Source organism: Rhinatrema bivittatum, chromosome 5 (assembly GCF_901001135.1).
Source record: "Rhinatrema bivittatum chromosome 5, aRhiBiv1.1, whole genome shotgun sequence".
NCBI classification, from domain to species: domain Eukaryota; kingdom Metazoa; phylum Chordata; class Amphibia; order Gymnophiona; family Rhinatrematidae; genus Rhinatrema; species Rhinatrema bivittatum.
This window is the reverse complement of record NC_042619.1, coordinates 206,628,523-206,656,012: the sequence shown is the minus strand read 5'-3', so window position 1 is coordinate 206,656,012 and position 27,490 is coordinate 206,628,523. Positions and strand designations below refer to the sequence as shown.

The following is a 27,490-nucleotide window of genomic DNA, read 5'->3' as shown; positions in this document are numbered from 1 at the left end:
AGATGGAAAAACAGAATCCTCCATATTTAAAATGTTTTAATTGTATTAATGTAGTATCACCCTTCAAATGGACCCAGCCCACTGGAACTGTTGCCAGTTGATATGTAGAAACTATCGAGTTTTCACCTTCAAGAAAGAAATGATTGTTTAAGTAAACTGTCCTGAAAGTTTATGAAAGCGACTATGTATTTTGTTTTCTTTTGACATTTTAAAATATTGAAAACCACTTTGTGTGTTCCGGAGGTGTCAAGGGTGGTATTATGAATAACTGCTAGATGACCATTGGGGTCCAGGTCTTATAAACATTCTGCTTCCATGGGGACCCATAATTTCTCTCCATGGCCTGATGGCTGTCCGGAGAAATGGGACACCAGCCAAAGAGTAGGAATATCGTTAACGCCACCATCCATGGCTGACAGCATGGGGAGCAGAGATGAATGATTCGCATGTGGTCTGCTAGAAATGCTCCCCTGGAAACAATAAAATCAAAGGCAGGACATCAGAAAAGCTATTCCATGTGGTGAAGAAAATACAAGAGCTTAGCACATTTAGATTCAGATCTTGATAGCCATCAAATTCGGAAAGCAAGCTGTTCTTATTTTCTAGTCATGGTGCACTGAGGACAGGAAGCAGACCAGATATTTTGGTATAGGGTTACCATAAAGAGATTTAAAATGAGTTGAAGCTGACTCTCATCTTAAATTTGAATTATATGCACACAAAATTATTCCTGGATTTGAAGCAGATCATGTGGGTTTCATAATTTTTTTTAATTTAAAAAGCGTATATATCCCGCTCAATCCATACTTCTCAGGTAACCCTTGCTGAACATTTCTCCCAGTAAACTCCTCACAGACCCCCAAGGAATTCTGCTGTCAATACAACAGCAGACAATGCTCTGAGGTTTTGTTTCTACAGCACTGGCTAACATTTTCTCTTCATTGGATGCTGAAATTATAACGCACATCCGTAGATATTAACCTTAGACGGTGAAATATCTGGGAAACCACTCATCAGATCTCTGGACAAATCCATCTTTGCATATTTAAGAATGTAGGGTAGATTGAAACTTCTCTTATTCGCACATGATTTTAGGACGGCCCTCCAAGCTCTTATCTTTAATGGAATAGATTTTTGCAGTTCTTTGCTGATAGGCTTACCTGCAAATTCTCTTAAAACCTCCGATTGATGCAAAACTCAGCTGCCAGAATGATGATCAGGACTGGTCCATGCGAACATATAACTCCCTCTCTTTATTCTCTTCATTGATTCCCCGTGCCCCTGGCGTATAAAGTTCAAAACGGTGTTACTGGATTGTAAGTTATTACATCTTAATGTCGCACTCTGGGCAAATGCAATCTTGAAGTTTTTTTGTTTCCACCTGCACCTTACGCTCCGCTGTCGATGTTTGTTGGAGGTCCCTTCCTTTTGAACAGTTCATTTGACAGAAGCACTTGATCGTTCATTTTCCATACTTGGTCCCCCATAATGGAATGAACTTCCTGACTCTCTATAAGATCCCTGACTTGTATTACACTTTCAAAAAGGCAGTAAAAACTCTTTTTTTTTTTTTTTGGAAAAAGCATTTTGTAGGTTTGCACTAAAAATCTTAAAAGTGAATTTTAAAAGTCCAGTGCACCCCAAAACCGGGAGATGCACGCGCATATATTTTGCTTTCTGTCTACTTCCTGGCTACTTTAGCCCCCAAGTTCATCCCCCTTGTTATATGTAACTCTGCTTCGGCTCTCTTGTTTGGTTAACTAGTTAAACCCCTAAGTTCAATGTAAACCGGTCTGATATGAATCCCTTCATGAAGACCAGTATAGAAATATGTTAAATAAATAAATAAATAAATAAATGGCTTACGCGCACCTGCCGTATTTTGAAAGCCACCCAGGTGCGCGCGCATCTCCCGCGGCACGCACATCTCGTTCTGATTCAAAAAGAGGCGTGCTGTGGGCATGGTCTGGGTGGGGCATGGGCATTTCGGGGCAGGGCCAAGAGATGAGAATATAAATACTTACGCGCCTGGGTGTGCGCCCAGGTCCAGTGCCACGTAACTTTACTTCTGCTGCTAACAAGGTGTAAGTCTAAATAAAACCAGCTCCAGGCATCGCAGAAGGGTTTGAGGGGTCTGAGTTAACTGAGGGTAGTGCAGGCTATTAAAGCAGGGGATCTTGAGGACCTAGCTCTACACCGGGTGAACTGGTGGACGAACCGGTAAAAATTGGATGCGCACCAGTTTTAAAATTATCGATTTATGCGGCCAAAACCAAATTTACGAAGATGGGCACACACAAGCTTAAAACTGGGTACACGTCTGCATGTGCCCAAGCTATTTTATAACATGCATGCCCATGTGCACGTAAGTTATAAAATCCCCGCGTCCTGGGTGCGCGTTGACATTCGTGCACATATGTGCGCCAGCTGGCCCCATTGAAAGTTATTGTCTTAGTATTTTTAGTTCATTTAAAGAGTGCTTAGGTTGCAGCATGCATGTCTATTTTTTGTACTGGAATTTTTATATGCTATTTATTTCTGGTTTTAGTTTTTTGTCTATATTTTATATTGCATTTTTTGTATTACTTTTGTTTTTTGTATAATTTGTTTTATTGATTGTTTTATTTATAAATGTGCGAGATGTTATCCACCGTAAATATTTGGATTTGTGCGGAATATACGTTCATTTTTAAAGAAAATAAATAAATATTTTGTTTGCGCCAAAATGCTGTTTTTGGTCACATTGCTATCAAAGCTCTTAGCACATACACAGGTCTCTCACCTCTACATGGTCAGTATTTCTTCTGGCAAATGGGAAACTAATCACCAAGGGTTCAAGTGACCCAAAATCTTTTTGGCCTCTAGAATAATAAGTGCCATAAAAGCAGATATTCAACAAAAACATTACTTATCACAACCTGACAAAAGAGATTCAGTGTGCACAGAGGAGGAGCCACTATACATGCTTCATTTAAACCTTCCATGATGCCCATAAACACCCACTCCCAAATAAATATGTACTTTTATTAATCTCTGGAAGCCCTCATCACAAATATATTTACTCTTGTGCCAGACTGAAGATCTATCACATCCGCTTAGCTCTGTTTCTATGGGAGTGATTTTGACATTTTTTAAACTATTTTATGCTTGCAGAAAAATAGTTAAACTATCTGCAACAAGATTTTCTTTTACTCTAATAATACTCATAGCCAAATTTTAACACCTATTTTTAGACACCAGCTAAAGATTCCGATGCAAAAGATCTTTTTAATGGGTCAATGCCATTTTTCTCAGTGTGGATGGTGGCATTTGGTTTTTAAAAACCACTTAGACCTACAATAACAGCTAGAATCTCATCGACAATATAAACACCATCAATCTTATTCTATTCTAAACCTCATTTTCTTTACATTCATATCTTTACTTCCTTTAAATTACAGAGTCAGTTACACCTCACACACTTGCATACCACATTTTTATATATGCATGGACACACTTTTTCAATTATCCAACTCATAACTTCTGAAACTCACAGTCAAACCTGTGCAACTATGTATTCTTAAAACCATGATATAAGAAGACAGACTAAACTGGGATGGCCAACTTCAGTCCTTACTACTGGAAAAATTCTACGCACAAAAACGTAAAATTCTGCACACAAAAACGTAAAATTCTGCAAACTTTATATTGGTCAAAATAAAACAATTTACATGACAGTGTTTAAATAATGAGAAAAAATTGACTAACCTAGTATATTTTTATCAACTTCTCATCAATGTCATATATTATTCAAAATTGTTGTGGAATGACCTTCATATTTGCCATCATCGTAAATGTGATAAATATAAAATACAATTTTTAACTCTGCCGTGATTTATAATCATTGGTCATTTTTTACATTATTTTCATGTGATACTAAAATTGCTATTCAAACATGATATTGTAAAAAATGTGAAATTACACCACCAATGGATTTTTTCTTTCAAAAATATCTCTTCTTGTTCTATTTTTTCTTATATTTTCACTTCACTTTGCTTCAATGCTTTTAAAGCACATTAACAGTTCACTTAACTGACAGAACGCTGAGGAATTTATTCATCCTTTTTAAGAGGAATCGATGATGAAATCCACCCAAATCTAGTGCCCGACACGGTTCATGTTTCGGAGGGAATCCTTCATCATGAGGCAATCCAATATCTGCACCGTTTGTTTAGTCATTTCCGGTCGCGTTTGGGTTGTAACTGCCCCAGGGGGTGGAGCACTGGAGGATTCAGAGGCTGGGAAGAGCTTCACCACTGGAAGCTCGAGGTCTCCCCGGGAGGAGCCCATAGGGACCCGGACCGCTTGGACTTAGGTGGGCCTCGCAGGGTCTCCTGGGAGAGTAGAAGTCCAGCGTGCCCACAGACAAAGGGAGAGCACGGTCGGGTTCGAGACTGGAGGTCAGGTGTAACAAGGAGAACCAGAATAGCCTAGGTGATGACAAGGCGAGGAACAGAGCCAGAATCTAGGGACGAGGTCAGGCAAGCAGAGGTCAGAGTCCAGGAGTCAGTCCGCGGGATGGTTGACAAAGCAGAGGTCAGATGAGGTCACAGGCAGGCTGAGGTCAGAAGGCAGGCGGCAGGCAGACAAATTTAAGAACAGGCTGTGGTCAGACGAAGTTGTTGAACAGGCAGAGGTCAGGTTCCGGCAGCGGTCGGGCGAAGTCATTGAACAGGCAGAGGTCAGGTTCTGGCAGCGGTCAGGCGAACTGGAATTAGAACACAATTAACAACTATGGAGGGAACCAGTTGCAAAGGCAAGCTCTGGTTGTCAGAGCTTGCCTTAAATAGGTCTGTGGAACTGATGTCATCAAGGGAGGCCCGGCAGCCCTAGCGCGTTGCGGCCCCTTCAAGTCTCGGGGAGAGGCACGTGCGCGCGCTAGGGAAGTCCCCAGCCGGAACGGGGCTCGGCGGCAGATGCGCCGCACATGAAGGCCTGGAGGTGGGGAGTAATGGCGTCCCCGCCATGCCGCACGGCGGCAGAGGATTGCCTGGTCTATGCCAGAGGGGTGAGAAGAGCCGGCCATGGGATTCGTGGCTGGCCTTCGCAACAATACTAGGTATAATTTCCAAAGGAAAAGGTTGTAATATATATTGCTCAACAAGTAACCAGCTGGGGTTATAAGGAATATTCAATAAAGAATGCAGCCACTGGTATCTCTGTTGTAAAATAAAGAATTGATGGTAGGTATAAAAATCTGGAAAATTTACACCACCATTTAAGTTTTGTAAGCACAATTATTAGGAGATTTACCTTTCCACAAAAAAGCTGAAAGTCATCTATCCAGTTGCTTGTAAAAGAGAGAAGAAAAATGGATGGAAACCATGGAAAAAATGAAATTGATTCTCTGAGCAATCACCATCTTGTTCGTATCTAAACATTCCCACCAAGAAGGATGTAATGGAGACCATTTAAGCAAATGTATCTTGAAGCATTGTAATAATGAGGTTTCACAATGCTTAATGGTTTAAGAAAGGTCTGCAAAAAAAATGAATACCCAGGTATTTAAGCCCTCCTGGTACACGTTTAACTTGGTAAGCATCTAGACTAACATGACATCTCAGGAAATTTAAAGGCATAATTTCAGTTTTCTTCCAGTTCACTCGATATCCTGAAATTTTTGAAACATTTGAAGCAAGTGAAAATAGACTAGGAACTGAGGTTTGTGGATCGCTAAGGTACAACAAAACATCATCAGCATATGCGAAAAATGTAAACACTTCATTTTCTACTGAAATGCCCAAAATGGTCGTATTTTGTCTACTGGCCAACAGAAGGGGTTCCAGTGCTAAATTTAAGAAAAAGGGTGACAAGTGGCATCCCTGCCTCGTACCCCTAAAGAGTGTAAATTTGGGGGAGAGCTTATTGCTCACCAGAATACTCGCTTGAGGTTGATGAAATATGAGCCGGATACTGGATAGAAAAAAATCACCGAACCCATGCCAGGATAGAGCAGAGAAAAGAAAATCCCACTCCACATGATTGAATGCCTTTTCAGCCAGCCACAGTTTCAACCCGCAGGCTCCATACTTTGTCCCTGTCTTCAATCACTGCCCCTATCACAACTTACAGAGAAGTGGAGTGCTGGACAATCCTCCCTATGGACCCGTAGTACCTCAATTTGTTGAGGGTTGAGTTTCAACTTATTCCTGGCTATCCATAACTTAATGTCTCTTAGGCATTGTGACAACCTATCTAAAAGCCTCTCTCTCTGCTTTGGCCCATGAGGATATAGAACTGAAAAGCATCAACAAATATCTGAAAATTAATATCAAATTTAGAAATAATTTGTGATAATGGCTTCAGATAATTTTAAAAGAAGGGAGAAAAGCAATGTCCCTTGGGGAATATCACAAAGCAAGGGAAATGTTGTGGAGACAGTTGATCCTAAATGTAAAAATTCCAGCCCAGGGTAAAAGTTGTGGGTCACCCCGTACAGGTTGCTCCAAAAGAGGCATCCCAAAGGGGGTTGTCCGTTTGAAAGCTCCTCTGGGAGCAACCAGGGGATTGGGATTTTTAGTTCATTATGTGCGGATGGAGGATGGGTTAATGGATATTAAGAGGGTTGTTTTTATCAGTTATTGTTATTTGAATGATCAGGGAAGTAGTGCTGTACTTCCTCAATGAGAATGAGGTAGATCCAAGCTAGGCTGCTAGCTGTTAATGCTTATTGTATTTTGATGTACTTATATTTTTGATGGATTATTTTATGATGATGTGGGAACAAGCGGTGATTCCCACAGGCCTGGAGCCATGAACTAGTCTGACTCCAGCCTCTCTTAATATAATCTTTATTCACAGCTTCACTCATATTCACAACAGTAGACTGCCTTTACCTCTTTACTCACAGTTTATATTGCTTCATCTCAACTCAGTGTTTGGACAGTGTTATATTACAGGATCTGCCTTCCTCCCGGAGATCTGGGCCCAATCTGGTTATTTCTACCTGGATCCCAGCTCTTATTCCCCAGTCTCTAGTTATGCCCTCTGTGCCCCATCTACCCTGCAGGATCCCGGCCAGAGGGGTAGATTTTCAAACACGCACACACGCATCCATGTGTGCGCGGTTCCCGGCACACGCACATGGACGCGCCAGATTTATAATATGCGATACCTGTGTGCACATGCACGCGCCGATTTTATATCGGCGCGTGCATGTGTGGGCGGGTCGTGACTCGCACGCAAGGGGGTTGATTTTCTAAAAAAAAAATGCAGAGTGACGCAATCGGGCCATTCCCAGTTCCCTATCCCCATACCAACTCTTTCTCCCTTTTCCCTTCTCCTCCCTGATGCCTCATTTCCCCCCCCCCAACTAACCTTTTTTTCTGTTTTTGAACTTACTCGCTCTCCTGAGCTGTAGTAAGTTCCACATGCCGGCCAACTGCCAGCGCGTACTTCCCTGGGATAGGGCCCCGCCCAGACCCCATTTTGGCAACGGCGTAAGGCGGTCCACATGATGATAACCATGGAATCTATGGCAGCGCGCCATTCTTCTCTGGGGGGGGGGGAATTCCTAGCTATATGGGACACATCTCCAGCAATTCCCTGGCAGGGTGAGGAGTTCTGTTCTGAATACTTTACAGTGACCTAGCCCTCATCATCACAACTAGAGGGGGCTATGCGTAGTAGCCTAGTAATCATAATCTCCTGGAGGGGAGAGGTGCACACGGTGCCTGGAAGGAAATATTTGGCCATCTTGGGTCCTCTATAATACTTATTTTTCCCACTTATCCTCAATATCATCCTCAATTTCATCTTCAATATCATTAATATTCTTTCATAATCCTGATATGTAGCCTTATTATTATTATTATATTATATATCAATGCTGTGAATGTGTGCGATATACTGGGGGGAAGAGATATAGAGGAGGGGGAGGGGGGAAGGACTTTGGGATTGGGTTGTTCATAGTTGTACACCGCTGGGTGGGAGGGGGGTTTCCCACAAGAGGATTTGGGGGTTCAAATGCCCAGATACAAGCACTGTATATGTGAGGTCAGGGGAAAGAATTACTCATCTCATGCAGCATTATCTATAGCTTATCTGTTGACTGTTGAAGGATGTTGTTGTACCTGGCTGTTGAATTGATAAAAATATTTAAACATAAAACTTGACCTGATAGAGCATACTCTCCTTAAGGGATTTAAGGTGGAGAGGGGTGTCTAGCTTGGTCCTGCACAGGTAAATAGGAGAACACTAGGGGCCAGATTTTCAAAAGCATTTACTCGAGCAAAACTGGTTTTTGCTCGAGTAAATACACTTTACTCAAGTAAGTGGGCTTTTCAAAATTGCTACAATATATGCCATTGAATTGTCCATAGGATTTACTCAAGTAAGTGCACTTTACTCGAGTAAATAGCTTTTGAAAATTGCTACGATAGTATGTCACATTTACATGCGTAACTCCTTTGAAAATGACCCCCTAGGGGCACTGCCTCAGTGTATATTGCTATTTATTATGTTTCTGGTGTATTATTTTTATAATGTGTTCCCATTTATTGTATTATTTTTATGCTTTACAAACAACTTTTGATTGTGCCTCCAAGGAACTTTTAAGTCATTAGGATCTCATGGATAAGTAGGAAGGTTAAGCTCTTGCTGTCTTCTTTTCTCAGGAAACTGAAGAAGCAATTGAAGCTAAGAGACCGAATGTGGATGGGATCCTGTCTATGGGACGTCATTGGTATAAAGAAAAGCCAGCCACTCAGCCATTAAAGGTAATGAAGCAACCATCAGCAGCAGCTATAACCGTATAATGGCTTAATGCTTCCCTGAATGCACACTTGTCCTTGCTATGGTCTATTTGGAATCAATGAAAGAGGCTTGAAAATCACATTATATTTTGTAGTTGACAACAAATTATCACTGAATGCTATGATTAAATTTTCCTAAAAAGCATATAACAGTGGCATATCGATCTGTCTTTATTTCCCTGTTGCAGGTCTAAGATCTAGTAAGACTTTTTCATGTGTAAGCTTCTTCAGAATGACATGGGTCAATAACCTCATTATACTGAAACATTCTGTCCTTGCAGACAAAGTTATTCTCATGTAAACTTACTTTTAGGTCACAGATTTCTTCCTATTTTACTCTTCTATATAGCTTGTGATGGTGTTTTATTTAAAAAATTTAAAAAAATTGTAAAAGTTACTGCAGCCAAACTACAGTTCTAACGGTTTCCCTATTCCAGTTTCTTCCCTGAAATGCTTGGGAGATATGGTATGTATTCTCTTTAATAGTGCTGTAAAGGTATTGAATTCGATTCTGGAAACTGTGCACCAGAAGTGTTCCCTGCAGGTCTTTCATGTCTGCGTATATGATGGCTAAGGCTGGGCATTCGGCATAGCTGAAACATATCATGAAAACCAAGAATAGTTTAATTATAGTCACACCTTGCAAGGCAATGACTTCCAGGAAGGGGCACATGCAGATTGTCCATGACGAAGAAGATGGAACATCTGTTTTCAGATTCAGATGCATGCCCAGTTTTTCTTCAGTAAATACCCAGCCTGAATGATAATATAAACTTGAAATAATGCTGGGGCATGGCGTCATTGCATTAGGAAGAGACACAACAGTTACAACACTGTATCCACAATTACAGATATGAATTTGATAAATCCATTTTTAACTTCTAGGTTTTATGGCTGCCAGTTGTGATGTTGGTATTGCACTGGAGGTGGACCCTTGGGCCGAGGTGGGGTTGACGCTACCCGTAGGAGGGATCCTATGGGTCCCCACTGTCTGCTCTCTCTCCCAGTCTCCTTAGCCTATGGACCAGTTACGGTTCAGACTCCTGCCTTGGTGGACTCAGGGGCAGGAGGCAACTTCATTCTCAGACGACTAGTGGAATATTTGAGGATCCCCCTCATCAAATTGAAAGATCCACTACGGTTATCCTCCATTCATGGAGAGTCCTTACCGGGAGACGTGACTTGCCAAACCGAATCAGTTACTCTCAGCACCGGAGTTCTTCATACGGAGTCGCTCTACTTCTTTGTACTGGAAAAGCCTGTACAGCCTATCGTCCTGGGGTTACCTTGGTTGCAAGTACACCAACCCCAATTCGACTGGGCATCTCTGGATCTATCCCACTGGGGCCCAGAATGTCATGGGAGATGCCTTAAGGAGATATCGCCTGTTATAGGCATGCCTGCGACCCCAGCAGTACCGGGGTTGCCGCTCCTTTCGAGGATATATTTTCCAAAGAAGTAGTTGATGTTCTTCCTCCATTGGAGCCCTATGACTGTGCCATAAGACTGAAGCCCAACACTGAGCCACCGAAGGGTAAGATGTACCCTCTCTAAGCTTTTGAGAATAAAGCAACATCAGAAAACATGGAAGAAAATCTCCAGAAGGGCTTTTCCCTACCATCAGGGTCATCAGCTGGTGCAGACTTTTGCTTTGGGGGAAGAGAAGACGATACTATACCCAGTGAATGTTCTTCAATATCTCAAGACGAAGATGATACAGTACTTAGTGAATGTTCTTCAATATCTCGAGACGAAGACGATACAATACCTAGTGAATGTTCTTCAATATCTCTAGACCCAAAGAAGATACTCTTGGCAACTAGCCAGTCTGATTCTGCTGGCAATGCCATCAACTCATATCCATCAACATCTACTGGAGAATCAATAATTGAAGTGGTTTCTGGACATTCCTTATCACCGCCACTTCCACTGAATCCTTCAGAGACGTCCACAGCAGCTCATTCCATTGCTGCTATCTACAAACAAACTTCTTCCAGAACTCAAGATCCGCCTGTCATCGATGCAGAAGTCGACTTAGAGATTAAGATCAAAGAGATTCTGGATGTTCGTAAAAGAGGCAAGACTTTTGAATACCTTCTGATATGGGAGGGTTTCGGCCCCGACATAATCTCTTGGGAGCCTCAGATCAATATCTTGAATAAAGAGATGCTTCGTCAGTTCCACCTCACGCATCCTTCAAAACCTAAGCCTGGTACCCGAAGAGGAGATCACCCTTTGAAGGGGGGTACTGTTGTGACCGTCGCTAATCAACGTCTTCACTCCGCCCTCTTTACCTCTGTGGCGACTCCCTCCAGGTCTGAAGGACGGCTGGCTGCCGTGGTGTCTCCCTGCCGTCTCTCTCCGGCATCCCCGGGCCGGCTCGACGCTGCAGATCCGCCATGTTGCCTGAAGCCTAGGGAGCGCAAGGGCAACATGGCGTCCCCCTGAGATGGCATCATCCGCTTCCGATATTTAAAGGCCTCTGTTATTGCTATTAGTTGAGTTAGCAAAGGTTTGGGCTAAGGTTCAGATTGGGTTCCCTGCCTAAGCTACTTTGCCTCCTTGGACTTACCAGAGGTACCCGCTCCTCGGGGGCCTCACTCTCTCTCTTTGCCTTTCAGGTTACAGACAGGAACCGGTACTCGCTCCTCGAGGGCCCTCGTTCCTGACTATCTGCTGATTCTCTTCTGCCTGGAAGTCATCATTATCTACATCATTGTGAGTTACCATCGCTCTCTCAGAGCTTGGAACCAGATACTCGCTCCTCGAGGCCCTATCCTTTCCAACTCCTGAGTTCCCTGAGACCAATATGTGAGTGTTGTCATCTAGTTCTGTTCATGAACTCTGCATACCCTGCCTACTCATTGTTTACAGTTTCTCAACAGCTCAGCCTTCCAGGGATCGCTGTTACAGTATCTGAGGGACTTCAGCCCTACCGGGCACTTCAGCTCACTACTGCCACCTCTGGTGGTTTCAAGACCTGTTTAATAAAAGAACTAGTGTGTGTCTGTCTCCATACTCTAAGCCTTAGCCGGTGGTCCCTCTCGGGATCTTCCCCCGGGGGCTTGGTCATCTGCCACGGCCCAAGGATCCACTTACTACTATCTCTGGCAGTCTATAACAACAGATTGCTAAGTCCGCCTTCAGAATACATCAGATTGACACTCCTATCTGATTGCTCCTCCCATCAGCATAGCGGATCATGACAAAATCCTTCACAGTTTTGGTGTTCACCACTTCCTCCGTAAGGGCTTTCCAGGTGTCTACCACCCTCTCCATGAAGAAATGCTTCCTGATATTGGTTCTGAATCTTCCTTCCTGGAGTTTTAAATCATGACCCCTGGTTCTGCTGATTTTTTTCTGATGGAAAAGGTTTGTCGTTGACTTTGGATCATTAAAACCTTTCAAGTATCTGAAAGTCTGTATCATATCACCCCTGCTCCTCCTTTCCTGCAGGGTATACATGCTTAGGTTCTTCAATCTCTCCTCATAAGTGATTCGCTGTCGACTCACTGTTGAGAAACTCCAAAAATGAAAAAAGTGAATCTTGGGTCATTCATTGTCCAGGAGGTTCATGGATCATGGTAGACTGTTTTGGTTGCTGACCCTGGTCCTGTGCTCTCCGCTTATCTATTTTAAAGGTAGATATTTAAGTAAGTTAATCCATCACAAAGCCATCAAAAACTGACTCATAAATCATGAAGCACAGTCTGCTAGCCATGAAACCTACTGTGCACTCTGATGTAATTTAATCTTCTACCTCAGTATTTCAGTAACAATGCTTCAAATCTCAGACAATATCCTGACACTCTGCTTTTCATTTTTGATGGCGGGGTGAAGAACCTCATAGTTTCTTGTTTCTCATGTTTTTGTCTAGCTCAAATGGCACCAGACCTGAGACCCTTCATTTGTAACTGCTTGGAGACTCTCTCCCCCATCCCCACCCCGACTGATGCTAGTCTGGTCATTGCAGCAAAGATCCTGAGGCCGGGAACAATGCATCCTGTGCCACTGGATCTAAATCCACCACCACCACCAGGTGGCTGCGAATGCCACCTCTGCTCTGCTTTTCAGCAGCAGCAGCAAGACCTTGTACAAACATCAGTGTGGGGCCTTTAAGTCAGCCTGCACTCACAGGCCCCGGGGGCAGCCCCTCCCCCTCCTCCCTTTTACCATGGAAACCTTACAAGGGGCAGGGCTGGATGTTGTGGACAGTGTCATAGAGCTTGTGAATTTTTAACTGCTTACACGGGAGCAATTTTCACAATGCTGTTTTATGCGGTAAAGACATGTCTACACATGTTTAAAGCTTCACACATTGTCTGCTTAAGGTGTAGTTGGTTTTATTGTACATACACAGGCTGGAGCTAATGCAGTTCCCTACTTTCATGAAGAGTGTTTTGGAGTGCCCCACATATAAATGTGAACTGAAATTAGAAACCTGGAAAGACTAAGATAATACTGTACATGAGTTCCTGGTTCTACTGAATGGAGGCCCTAGCCTGGAAAAGCAAAGAGGATAAGCAGCAAAGTCTGACGTTTGCTCTTCTTCTTTTCCTGTCAGGTCACACAGTATTAGTACAGGATCCCTGCAGTGCACGGACAGTGTAAAAGGAGTCTTGTCTCATTAACTTAATGTAGTTAGACGGTCCGGCTGCATGAAGCTGCCTTCTGGCGCTCGCTGCGTTCTGTAACAACTCTCTTCACATGCCATCCCAGCATATCACTCAGATGCACAACACCAAACTCCTCCCCACTCACCCGCTCTGACTGCTGATGTTTGTGCGGGCACACAGGCTAGACTAGACCTGAGTGTTTCTCTCATCTTCTCCAGCGGCTCTGACCTCGGAGTATTCTAACCGTGGAAGGTCTTCTTCTCAGCTGCAGTCATCAGGCCGTGCTCATGAGGTCTTTCAGAACTGCGGCTTCTCGTCCCTTTGTATCTGTAAGTTGTGCTAGTAAGTTGGCTCCCCCCGCCCCCATTTGTACATTTTCTCTCCATCTTTTAACAGCAAGTGCATCCGTGCGGGCAGGTACAGGGACGGGAAACAGATTCTGCGCTGCTGTTTTCTTATTCTTGTGAAGTGCCACTGCACTTTCTGCCAATCTCCTATCCGAGATGCTCTAATCCAGTAAGAGTGCAAGAACCGCACGGAGGCTCTCTCCCCTGTTTTTGGCGTCTGGTGTGCTCTTTGGCTTTGCATTGCTCCATTATCTCCGATGTCCGGCTCCATTGAAGCTGCCCTTTATTGGACTTTGCTGCTATGAGCCTTCGCTCTCAGCCATCCGGGGTCCAAGGTGCAGAGGCGGCCTGTTCACACCTCCCTGGCTGTGCTTTGTACCCACAGCAAATTATACTTTTGCTTTGAGAACTGGTGTAAAGCCCCTCCAGCAAAATGTAAGCGCGATGTTTGTCTCGGTGAGGACCGTTTGATTAGTTCCTCCTAAACAATTGCCACTAGGAGAAAGAGAGAGCAAATTTACCTGAAGCACAGCAGAATCCGAGCACAAAACAGACTGAAGCTTTTTTTTATGCTGTGTTATTCTTTTGCTAGGCTCTTGTTCAATTTCTGCACGCTTGGGTTCCACGTCTTTTCTTTCAAGAATCTTTTTAAAGAAAAAAAATAAAGTCCAGCGGGTATTTAAAGTGAAAAAGATGTTTCATTGCTGCGTGTGAGAATGTGAAATGCCTGCATTACGCCACCCCCTGAGTCAGTCTCACCAGGAGTGCAAAAGCTTTTACACCTGGCCAAACCCTTTTTCTTTCTTAAGGCTTGCTCCTTCTTCAGTATATCCTTTCCAATTTATATAAAAATCTACTCTGCTTCTTATAATTGTCCAAAGATGTTCTTTTTATTTCCAACACAAAATAATCGTTGAGGACAAGAAGACAAGAGGGTAATTACAATGTGCCAGCCATCATTCCGTCACAGAAGGGCTGCAGAGTGACAGCATCATTAGTCAGATTCAGCGCCAGTCAATCAAAGCAGCAAACGCTTCTTATCCCTTTCTTTTGTTGTTTTTAATTAGCAAGATTGAACTGCCTGTTCTTTAGCACCATTTCTTGGCAGAGCCTTGAGTCTGTGGCATTTCCAAGAATGCTGAGTTCAAGTTCTGCGCCTGCCACCAACACTTGCTCCGACCCCTGTATATATTGTGATTTTTATTGTGGTGCTCCACTTCGGTTCTTCCTGTTTTTGGTGTGGGGAGGAGGAGGTATAGAAATTCTTTTAAATAAAGAAATAAGAATGTGAAAAGTCTTCAAGAAAAAAGTGAAAAAAAAACAAAAAACCCCTAGAAGTTTTCTCCCCATGAGCTTATTATGAAGAACCACCCCAACAAAGCAGCAGCATACCTGGAGAGGCTAGCCCGGGGTCATGGGAAAGCCACCGGGTCTCTAATTTAAGTGGTGCCCAGCGGATTTCTTGTGTGTCAGTCTCCCCTCCCTTAGCTCCAGATAATACTGTACTACAAAAGGTTGCCGTCAATTGGCCTGTCTGGCATTTTAAAGGGATTTGGGAAGTAAGTCAAGTTATGGGAATCAGGAAATTAGTTTTCTTTTTATCAACTTGTGACAAAATGCGGTTTGCCTTCTTCCCAAAGATTTAAGTGGATTCAGTTACAACATTGGCTAGATAAGTATGGGTTAGAGTTTGGCTGCTTTTCTGAGATACTAGACCTTTTAGATTTTGACACTAAATTCTGAGGGTCATTTTTCAAGTCGCGTTAGGACAATAATGCCATAACACATGCGATAAATAACGCATCACGAGATGCGTATGCAAATTTGAAAAATTTAGTCAAGTGGGAGATGTTTGGAGGCAGGGAGAGAGAGAGAGCCTCTGGGGAGACACACATATTAGGCAACTTTTTATACCACTGTAAGAGGGGCCATTCTGAACTTGGGCTGAGGTTTGGGGGGCAGTTTTACATGCACAGTCAGAGGTACGAACAGCCCAGCAGACATCAGTGAAGATTTTATGTGATTTGGAGTAAGGAAAGGTATAAAAAGATGAGATTTCTACAATGTACTCTGGACCTAGCTTGAGAGTGCATCAAGCTAGGCTGAGAGTACATTGTACATTTTAGCATTGTGGTATTCAAGTTGGGACCCTGTCTCACTACTGTACTCCATATTCATCCTTATTCCGTTCAGTTATGGAGTTTTATCTGTAAAATACCGCATCTAGATGATGCTTGCTCATATTGGTTAATTATTTTACAATAATGTGTATTGGCAGGTGAGTTATCACCCACACAGCGAAGGCTGTTAGATATTTTATTAGCAATTGCTATGCAAATGGTTCTGAGCAATTGGAAACATTATAGCTTGTTAAATGTTTCTTTTTGGTGGAACGCTGTTTATGTGATTTATAGATATGAATCTGAAGCTTTCGAAAAATCTAATAGGAAATTTAAATTGCTGAAATTTTGGCAGCGAGTAAATGATTACCTTGGCTCTCTGTCTGAGTCTTGTTACTTTGTGTTGGGCGTATTGCCTTGTTCTTTCTGCAATAGGATAGTCCCTAGGTATGGTCCTTCCTTTATTTCTTTTCCAGTTTTGCTTTCTCTTGAAATTGTGATATATGTTTTGCTTAAAATTTAATAAAGAAATTGAACACAGAAAATTGCTGTCGCTGTGTCTGAAGCATGACCTGTATGTCATAGAAAATGTAAAAAGTGGACTTTATAAAGTATGCATGTATTTCCGCGTTATATCAGAGCATCCGTGCTATGTGGATATAAAATTATTTCTGTAGCACAGCATTTCGGAGATACTTTCACATTGCAGCTACAATTTATCCCTGGTACAGCCCAGAGCAGTAGGGCATAAGATTGGGTTTACAATTCCTGGATAGATTAATGCAGAGTTCTAGAAACTCTACTGGCCCAAGAGAAAGCTCTATTCCTTCCTCCAGCATCTCCTGTTTTTAAGTCCTGCCAGCAGCTAGAACCTGAGAGGCATGTGGCCAGTTCAGGCAGAAGATCCTAGTTCCAGTGTGGTTCTTGTCCTATCAAGCCAGCTGCTCCAGTGTCCATCCCACTCTAGCCCTTGGGATTATATCCACTGGGATTTCCCGCCATGACACCTTGCAGGTTCTGAAGTTGGGGGCCTGTGTATCATCACCATATCTCATGTACAACCTGCTCTTGGGGCAGTTCTTCTGCTGGGCCAATAAAAGGAAATCAGAACCTGTAAAAATCCAATAGCAGTTATTTGTTAGATAAAAGGCATGGACTGATTTACGCATTCTGTGATCCCAGATACGACTTTTAGCCAGCCCTGGGTTTTTTTAATGACTTCCCTGCAGCGTAGGGGGTGGCTAGTATGTGCAATCCCTCACCTCAGCTAACTGTATCTGTTGGTCATCTTTGCAAGAAGTCAGGTGGCCTTTCGTAGTGCCAGGTCTGCATGGAGAAATGGTTTTCTTTCTAACCGCAGACTCCCTCCATAGTTTCTCAGGGCCATTGCCATAAGTAGCAAGGGACTGACGAGGAGTAGGCCTGCCTGACTGGATTAATTTTATACTTGTCAGATTAGATGTGAATTTAAATTGAGTAGCTGATTGGGCACAGGTGCTGCACAAAGTCTTGTTGTAAAATCGGACATGATATTGAATGGAACAGGCACCAGGAGCCCTGCATGTTTGTGATAACACGCTAGCTCACCTTGCAGTCATGCTACAGACTTTTTAGCTTGGCCATCTGCACAGTGATGCCTTTGTCTGCTATTTGTTCGTTACTGACAATTTTTTCTGAAACGTTGTCCTGAAATTACTCCCACAGAGCCAAATTCATTTAGGACTTTGAGCAGAATGAGTGGGAAGTGGATAAATATATTAATGTAAACAATATCTTATCATGGAAAGAATTGCTCCCATAAGGAAGAAAGAAATTTAGAAAGATACTTTTAAAGGCAATGTGCCTATTAAATAAGCATTTAATAAGTAAGATCAAGCCATTGTTTTAAAGTAAACTTCTCTGGTAGAAGTTTTTATTTCTGCAGGTAGAGTCCTTGGGGAAAAGTACTCGCAGAGATTTTAAAATCAAATCTACGCAGGTACATGCACCCCTAGACTCCCTGGCGCCACAACCCTTCAGAATGTTTCTTTTCCCTTTGGGTAAAAGCATATGCGCTTTTATCCTCGCACAGCCTGGGCAATTTTCAGAAGCCCATTTTATGTCACTGATGACAGCGCAGGACCGTTAAATGGCGCCAGAATACCGGGCACCCGCGCACAGGGAGGCCACCCACCACCACCACCGGGCACCCTGCTACAACTCACAGTGATGAGAAAGGAAAGAAAAGTGAAGGGATTTAATCTGGAACTGTGAGGGGGAGGGGTGACGTGAGATCCCCGATCGGGAGACCCGCCCCCATGACGTCACTGACAGTGCAGGACCATTAAACAGCGCCAGAACACCAGGCATCACGCGCCGAAGGGGCGCAACAAAGGGGCACTCCCCTTTGTGCACCCCTTCATGCAACCCGTAATGTTAACCATCTCCATGTTCTTTTTATATCCCTTGTTAACAATTTCCATATTATAAATGTTCAATGTATTAGACAAAGGAAACGCCTGATTTCCCGAATTTTTGTTTGAATGTAAACCGATGTGATATGTAAAATCAAACACCGGTATATAATAAATAAATAAACATGTTTACCCGCGGAAAATGTTTTAACAATTGCCTTTCCCGACTATTAAAGGGAAAGCATAGAAATAAGAATGGTGATAAGCAACAAAAGAAAAGACAAAATTTGGCAAGCAATGATACAAGTGTATTTAGAACTGCACCTCCCTAAGGATGAGGAGTCTCATCAGTCAGGCTGACCCCATCCAATACGCCCTGATAGTGACCTATGCTGATGCTATTCTTGATATTATCACACGAGGGTCAAAAAATAAACAACCTCTTCGTCACAATAATGTAAGAGTTACACAAGAAGAGGACCTATTGAACAATTGAATTTGTTTTTATTCATATATACCAATCACCTATCTAACATTAAAATCTAACACATTCATCCATCACACATACACCCACATAAAATCATATATCATCAATAAACATGAATTGTATTGTATATAATGTATATAAAAATATTAATCATACAACAATGTTTTATGATGCTTAATAAAGTGCAAACAGTATATAAAGTGCTGAACTATGAAAACAGATGTTAGTTCAAAAAATCCATTTTTTGAACTAACATTTGACTGGGGAGGTTCAGTGTAGAATTTGTGAAGTGAAGACAGAGTATAGTGCCCATCGGGCGCTGTCTAAGGAGATAAAGGATTTAAGAAGATTCAGGGAATGTGTGAAAGCTGGGACTAAGTTCTTATGAAACATTGGAACTACATTCTAACCACCTACAGCGGGTAGAACTGTAGAGCTGTCTTATTATTTATTGACTTTAATTGGAATCACAACCGGAGCTGTAAATGTTATTCAGTCATCTAAACAGATATCTGTAAAAGAAGATGGAAACCATCCTGCTTTTCAGTGTGTTTTTTGGATGGAAAGACTGTGATCGTTATTCATGCCGTGTACAGAGAATGGGAAGGAGCTTGTATTGCAAGAAATGAGCATAAGAGCTGTTGTCAAATCCTGGAGCTCAGAATGTAAATGCTATCCGTGGAGAAAAGGAGAGAGTAAAGAGGAGTTGTGTGCAGAAAGGGTCCATCCTGGGTCCCTGGTGCTGGCTAAAGGATCCGTCCCATCCAGGGGTTACACACCGTTTTCCATTTGTGAGGTTATGAGAACTGATTTGTCATAAGCATTGCAGCAATGGATTAAATCATCATTCTGCTTCGAGAGCATTCACAGGTCAGGCTGAATACTTTCTTTTGTGCTTTTTAGTGTCTGAAACTCAAAACTTTCCTCCTGTCCATGGCACATACATTTTCTATTCTGTCACAAGCTGAAAGAGATCTCTTGGCTATCATCCCGATGGATGAGGGCATGATGCAGACAAGAAATCACAGAGCTGGCTCCACAGAGCAGGGCAAACACAATCTGAAACAGATTCAGCCATAACAAATACAGAGCAGGGTGCAGCTTCCTCTCCAAGAACATTTTCCATTGGCTTTTTGGATTTTTTTCTCAGACTGAGGGGTAGATTTTTTATAATGTACGCATGCGCTTCTCAGCATGAACACATGGACGCACCAATTTTATAAAGTGCACAACGGCGAGCACATGTTATAAAATCCAAGGGCTGCACGCATATGTGTGCCGGATTTTATAATCCCCGGGCATATGTGCGGGAGGCACACGCAAGCGGGGGGGAGGGGACTTTTGCAATTTCCACACGGCGAAGCATTCTGGCCTTCCCCAGTTCCCTCCCAGTCCACTCCAATTAAGGAGTGGACTAGGAAGGAACTTCCCAACCCCCCTACCCATACTGCCTCCCTCTTCCCCTCTCCTCGCCACCCCCTAAACCCTCCCATTTTTTTGTATTTTTCTTTGTTTTGCAACTTACTTCAGCTCCCGAGCTGAAGTAAGTTGCAAAACCATGGGCCCTAATTTGCATCTTCTTCCCCCCTGAATCGCGCACACAGGAGAGTGGCCTGTGCGTCTGCCGGGAGAGCGGGTGAGCGCCCACTCTCCCGCAACTTTTACTGAATCGGCCCCTTAGTTAGGGATAGTAACCGCCACAATAAGCAAGCTACCCCCATACTTATTTGTTTACCCAGACTATGTAATTCAGTCCTTGTTGGTTGTTGTCTATATATAGATCCACTTTTCTTCATTCCCCCTGCCTTTGAAGCAGAGAGCTATGCTGGATATGCATTGAAAGTGAAGTATCAATCTTTCTCCCCTGCCGTTGAAGCAGAGAGCTATGCTGGATATGCGTGAAGTATCAGACTTTCTCCCCTGCCGTTGAAGCAGAGAGCTGTGCTGGATATGCATTGAAAGTGAAGTATCAGTCTTTCCAGTAGATTCTTCCCAGTTTGGAATGGTCAGAATTTTAGTTCCAATTACTTAGCAGAATGAAAAAGTCCCAGTTCTCATACTGCTCCTGTAGTCATCACAATTCTCCTGACTTTCCTCCTGGCAGTAAGAACCAAGTTGCCATTCTCCTCCCAAGTGTGTTACACCTGGGTCAGTAGTAAAAATACTCTTACATGATACCTTCATAACACCTTCTCTCTGGCAATGGATGTGAATCCATTCCTCTACAATGGTACAGCTTCTCCTCAGGTCTTTTCTAGGTGAAAGATACCTCTTCCTGGGAATAACCAAAAATCTGAGTTCTTAGACCCTAGGGTTCTCAGTCCATAAAAACACAAACAGGCCGAAACAGAAAGAAATGCAGGAGAGTGGGCGTTCCATGTTGAGCGCCCACTCTCCCGACGCGCACCCAGCCACCTCTCCTGGGCGTGCGATTCAGTATTTAAATGAGGGGTTGCGCTATTAAAGAGGCACAAGGGACAGCAGCAGATCCCTAGCACCTCCTTATTAGCGGTAGAGGTGGCTGTCAGCGGATCAGGACAACTGGCACTCACTTTTACCGGCGTCGGTTTCCAAACCCCCTGACAGCCACAGGTCAGGAAAACGGATGCAGGTAAAATTGAGTGTCCATTTTACTAACCGCTGACCAGCGGGCAGATTTTGTTTTTACATTTTTATTTATTTATTTTAATTTTGGTTCCTCCGACTTAATATTGCTAGGATATTAAATCAGAGGGTGTACAGAAAAGCAGTATTGTCTGCTTTACTGTACACTTTTCTGGGTTGCTCAGAAATGTGTGGCTTGGCCGCACATTTTGCTTTCAGTATCCCAGGAACTAACTAATAGCTTCATCAACATGCATTTGCATGTGATGAGCACTATTAGTTTTCGGGGTGCTAAATCCCTTACTAAATAAGGGGTAATAGACACGCGGCGAAAACGCGCAGCCAATCGCATGCTAAACGGTGCGCTCGGCCAAGCACACTGTACTGTATCGGCCTGAAAGAGAAAAATCGTACTCAAAAGGGAAACCAAATGGGAGAAAGAAAGGCTGGAAAAAAAATGTCCCTCTCCAGTAACCAAAAAGGTCTCCAAGGTTCTGGATGAAAAATAGGGCTAAGGCACTCTGTTTCCAAATCTTTACCCAGGTCTCTGTAACCAAGAGCTTCAGAGTCCGTTCTCCCAAGAAAAATAATCAGAAGTGGGGGCTGTACAGATAAGGCTGCCCCACAGCAGGGCAACTCAGGAAAATGTAACTAAGAAAGAATCCACACACTGAGATGTGGCAAGGTTTTCAAAGACTATGGCTTCACCATCTGATTCTCCCCCATGGGGGAGCTGAACCCCCCCGAATGTCTACTCGCTGATCTCTCTGTACCTCCCCATGATTTTGATGCACTCCTTCTAGTAAGGAATACTGCACGCATTATAAAATACTGCATATTTCTGCTCCGAAAGTGCATGCATGTGTTTCTAATGAAGGAAAACGCATACTTTCTCTACACATTTCGGCAGTAATTGTAATATACTATCACAGCAATTTTCAAAAGGCATTTACTCTGAGTAAAGTGCACTTACCTAAGTAAATCCTATGGAGAATTCAGTAGCATACATTGTAGCAATTTTCAAAAGCCCACTTACTTGAGTAAATGCTTTTTAAAATCCGGCCCTTTATAAACATATGCACTTACATTTTACATGTGAAATAATTCTAACACTGCGTGAATTAAACACGGAGACAGGCATTTTGTAAAATATGTTTGAATACTTAGACTCATTAGCTCAACAGTACTGCCACCATTTCACCAAGTCCTTCTCCAGTTTACCTAGACCTTCTATCACTTCACCCAAAAGCTGAAGGCAAAAAACATCCAATTTCACCTGTGTGAGTCAATTAGCAGGTCTAAAAGAGTATGAACAAGATTGCTAACGTACACATGTCTATCTCTTACAAAACAGCACCGACTGTGCGTACTTCTGAATCCTGCCCCAGAGCGCCCATTTCTTTCCTGGGTAAAATGTATGTGTGAAATGCTTGCATATGCTATTTTTACATGCAGAGCCCTTTGGAAATTCACTCCATAATCTGGATTATATTTACTTATTCCCAAAGCAAAACTAGACAGTCTGTCTGACTGTGAAGGTTGCATCTTCAACACAACAGTTTCTGCCTGTAGATAAAGAAATGAAGCAGTAATAATGTTTAAAAGAAACCCACACTCTGCTTTCTTTAGGTGTCTTTAACAGTTCTTTCAGATATATTTTATATATGAGAACAATAAGACTCTGTAAATTAGCACTTATATACTGTATGCTAATAAGGCTAGAGCAGGACACCTCTTATAGTATAAAGAGGTTGCGTTATCAATGGTATGGCCCAACATATACCTTACTGGTGGATTATGTACCCTAAAACATAACCCATTTCTGTTTGTTTGAAAATAACTTTTGCAAGTCTGAAAACAAAAATTCAAAAGTCCTGCAAATACCAGTGTAGGAGAAATTCTAAACTGTGTGAGAAATCTGACAGCCAACTCAGAGGACCTTGGAATGCTGACAAAAGGTGATTCCTGATTGGCGGAGAGGCAGAGAGTGGTGCATCGTGGGAATTAGAATTGTCAAGTGGTACAAGAAATTTCTAATTCTAAGCAGCGTCCCTGAGGCACACGGACACAGTCCAACCAAGCACTGCTAACCAACTCACTCCAGGCCAGCCCAAACAAATTGATCCGGTCCTGCTTTTGTCCCATTGCATGCATGGACTTGTAGTTCTAAGTCTTCAAAGGAAATCAGTGGAAAAACCAGAATGCCAAAACCATGCACGCAGTGGAGCAAAAGAAAGCTAGCATGTCTCGTGCTGCCTGAGTATTGTGAACTCTTTTGTATATCTTTTTATTTTCAAGTTAATTGTGGAATGGTTCTTGGTCCAAATCCATGTAATCTATAGAAAAAAGTGAAAGCCAAGAAATGGTGTATAGAAAATAGAAGCGGTAATTAGCACACAGTCTGATCAAGTATGAGCTGGAGCGAGAATCGAAGGCGAGCTTTATTCAAACTCTGAACAATGTGTCCCAATGCTTTCATCAGTCGCGTTGGCATGAATAATACCTGCACCTTTCCCTTCACAGAGGAAACTGGAAGATCTGAACAGCGACTGGACTGCAGTTAACAGTCTGCTTCAGGAACTGAAGAGAAAGCCAGCTGCTGCAGCATCTGGGGCCATCCCGAGCAGCGCCAGTGAGTACCCTCCTGCTGATGAGCTCCTTCTGACTTTAACATGCAAACCAATGCTGGAATCTGCCGCACCGCGGTGATGCGTGAACTGACCATGTGCTTTTTTAATCTGTTTAGTGACATTGGATGAGTCCTGACTGGTGACTCTAAAGTAAAGGCCTCAGCCCTTTCAGTAAGCTTTGGCCTTCAGGAGCAGCTGTCCACGTTTGCTTACCATGGCGCGGTCAGCGCTTTAAGCTCTCGATGGCTTGACAGTGTTTAGAGGGGGATTTCTAAACTCGAGCTGTAAACAAAATCCCGCCTAGTCTCTGCGCCTTTGCGGAACAGCTAACTTTAGCCACCTTGATTAACTAGGCAGCTAAATGTAGCCAGGCAGAAAATAGGCAGGCCTAGAGGCTTGGTTGGGATGGGGAGAAGAATTGGACATCCAGCACTGATTTTTAGCACTCATGGGTCAGTGGGATTTTGGTGCTCAGCATCATTTTGCAAATTGATGCATTAGGGGTTAAGTGAGAAATGAGGAAGCTATTTGTGATGCCTGATGTCTGAAGGAAAGGAAGACACAGACAGATTTATCTGTAGTATATAAAGAGTGTTTTTCAGCCTTTAGTCTGGATGAGTCTATTGTGGATGACTTGCTATATGTCAGATATAGATGTGAATGACACTGGAAGCCTGTGGCTGGGCAGGACAAAAGACCTGACAAGCAGTTAAATAAACACTGATCTTGGAAAGACCCTTGCTGATAAATACTATTAAAGCTACAACACAGGTTAGAAGCTCCAAAATATTAACCCGTTTCTTGCCTCTCTGTGGATTTATATTTAAGGCTTTTGTCTAGTCATTATTTTGTATTGCCCTAATATATTTTATTTCTTAGACATTTACATTTTGGAATTAAAGATATGCATCTTATATTACAATCATTATCATGGGTTGGTTTGTTTTCTAATTTCTTCCTTGAATTTGTTCTTCAGCTGTCTGTGCTGTATTCCTGTTTCACGTGCATCTGCCTGAAATCTGATGAAGAGCCGCTTTTCAGCTGTCCATGCTGTAGTCAGGCTTCATTTGTATTAGTGTGACACCTGAATGGGGCTCCGAAGATCGGCTCTTCAGCTAACCATGCTATTGTCATGCTTTGGATGTATCAGTATGATGCCTGCATAAGAATCTGATGAAAATCTGCTCTTCAGCTGTCTGTGCTATATGCCAAGCTTTACATGTATCCTCTTCAGAACCCTGCAGGAGATTCTGAAGAAGATCTGCTCTTCAGCTGTCCATGCTGTATTCATGCTTTCACATATCAATTTCATGTCTTCATGAGGGCTCAGATGAAGATCTGCTCTTCAACTGCCCCGTGCTGTATTCATGATTTACATGTGTAACCCCTGGGCAGGTTGTACCTGGATAGTGGTACTAGAGACCGCATCTCAAATATAACTTTAAGTAATACACTTCCAGAAGGTTAAAAGGTGGTGCTTCAGGGTGTACTCCACTAGAGCTGGCTTGGGGCGCACAGCAGGTTTGTCAGCCATGGCGCTGTTTCGCTGGGGTTCTGCTCTTGTTTCGGTTAGTGCCAAACATTCGGGTCTCATTGATTTATTTCTTGCAGTTGCTTTGGTGGCTTGCTTGATCTGCAGTTTACTTGGTCACTTACTCCATTCACTTTTGGAAGCAAAGCCTTTCATTCGTTGCTCTTTTAAGCCGTGTTCCTCCTCGCCCGTAGTTCCTAGGGCTGAGGCTGATGTTGCATGTGTACTGCCGGCTTTATACTATTTTATACAGTCTCATTGGTTATGCATCTCACATGGCATTACTGACATCATACATATGCCACGCCCATCTTTATTGTCCTTGCACCTTTCGTTTCCTGCCAAACCTTGAACGCAGGAACAAGCGCCATTTTTGTAAGTTTCACGGCTTTTCACTCAACTTCTTGTTAAGGTTGCACGGTCGCCAAACATCCTATTTAACATTGCAAATACACGATATTACATCTCCACTGCCCTTAACCCCCAAATTGCTAAGTGCTATTTTATGTAACCCTTTTCTTTGGAGAGACATATTCTCTAAGGCACACAAAATAATTTCTTTCTTTAGGGGCTGTCTAATTTTGCCACTTATCCTCTCCTGATGCTGGTACCCCAGGGATGAGTTCTTTCTGTGGGGGGGAAGCTGTTGCTTGTGGCCCAGGCAGTGAGATGAATCCTTTAATCTGTGTGACTTAAAATTGGTGTAGTGCTGATGCTTGGCGGGGACAGATGAAGTAGGACACAGAACTGGGTGTTCAAATAAAGATTTTACTGATTGTTTCAAAATGTAATCAATGTCCAAATGCAATAAACAGAATAACAGACGTGTCCCTTCTCTCTGTGTATGAGCCACAAACTCAGGTTCCTTGAGGAATTCCTAACACTTCTTTCTTAAGAATCCAGGGAGCCTAGCCTTTTGAGGGAAATCCTATTCTATTCTGCTCAGGGTCCCCTTAGAGGAAAGAACAGCCCTACCTGAGTCCACGGTTGATCTGTTCTGTGCCTGCGTCCCAAGAGATGAAGAGCCTGTGAAGGGTCTTCTGATGTCTTCACTCTTTTCTGAAGGATCTGACTTTATAGTAGAAAAGGTCAAAATCCCACTGCAGGACTGAACTGATTCAGCCTAACCCCAAATGAGGAAAGATGGCAAAAAGAGGCTCAAAACCCAAAAGCCTGATCAAAGTTTTTTAACAGACAAAACTCTTCTCTGGAGTGAGCACTGACCATGGTAGCCCCTTTTCTTAGCTGGAAGTCTATAGATCTTCAGTTTCCTGGCCTCTGGATCTTGGGGGTTGCCATCTCTGGAAAGCTCCAGGTTCTCACCTCTAGTCACAAAAATCATGAAACAAGTCAAAACTCTCAAGCAGCACCTCTCTTAACTTTAGGGTAGCCCTGCACTGGCAGGCAATGTCTGGTAGGGATTACTCTTAAAAAGTTCACCTAAAGAGGGGTATAGGCCTCAGGAAACAGAAACTACAGAGCTCTTTCCTCTTCAAGAGCCAAGCTAAAAGACCACTCCTACTCCTCTCTCATTCCTAGTTATAAACAGGGTCCACAGACTCAAAACCCCTCTAGAGGAGGAGCTGAAAAGTGGTATTCCATCTAGCTGGTTAACATATATAAGGAACTAGGGATATCTAGTGGATAACCCAGAGGGGTGTCACAGGTGGAATACATTTTTAAACAGTCATTTATCAGCTGTCTCTGCATGTGGCTTTCTCCTATGATCTTCTCACAGTATTTGAAGGGTACCAGTATTTCTCCTCTTCTCCCTTTCAGTATCAGAATGATACTTTTTGTACTCCTCTTCTCCCACAATTTCCAATAGATGTTCCTGGGCCCTGGTGGATGTCCATTCCAACTCCTTTTCTCTCCTCTTTCCTTCTCATCTGGATGGCTGTAAGTCATCCCCTTTCCTCTGATCCCGATGATCTTAGACTCCTCTTTCTTGTAAAGAAGCTCTCCCATTT

At 43.0% G+C, this 27,490-nt stretch overlaps 1 protein-coding gene across 4 annotated transcripts in view; it reads left to right on the top strand.

Annotated features, from left to right (window-relative positions):
- DMD (dystrophin) overlaps positions 1–27,490 on the top strand; it is a 3,148,630-nt gene that overhangs the window by 2,440,881 nt on the left and 680,259 nt on the right. For all 4 annotated transcript variants that reach the window (XM_029603105.1, XM_029603098.1, XM_029603099.1 and 1 more), the window contains 2 exons: positions 8,655–8,756; positions 23,883–23,991. In XM_029603105.1, the coding sequence (XP_029458965.1) occupies positions 8,655–8,756; positions 23,883–23,991 (211 nt within the window). The remainder of the gene's footprint in view (positions 1–8,654; positions 8,757–23,882; positions 23,992–27,490) is intronic.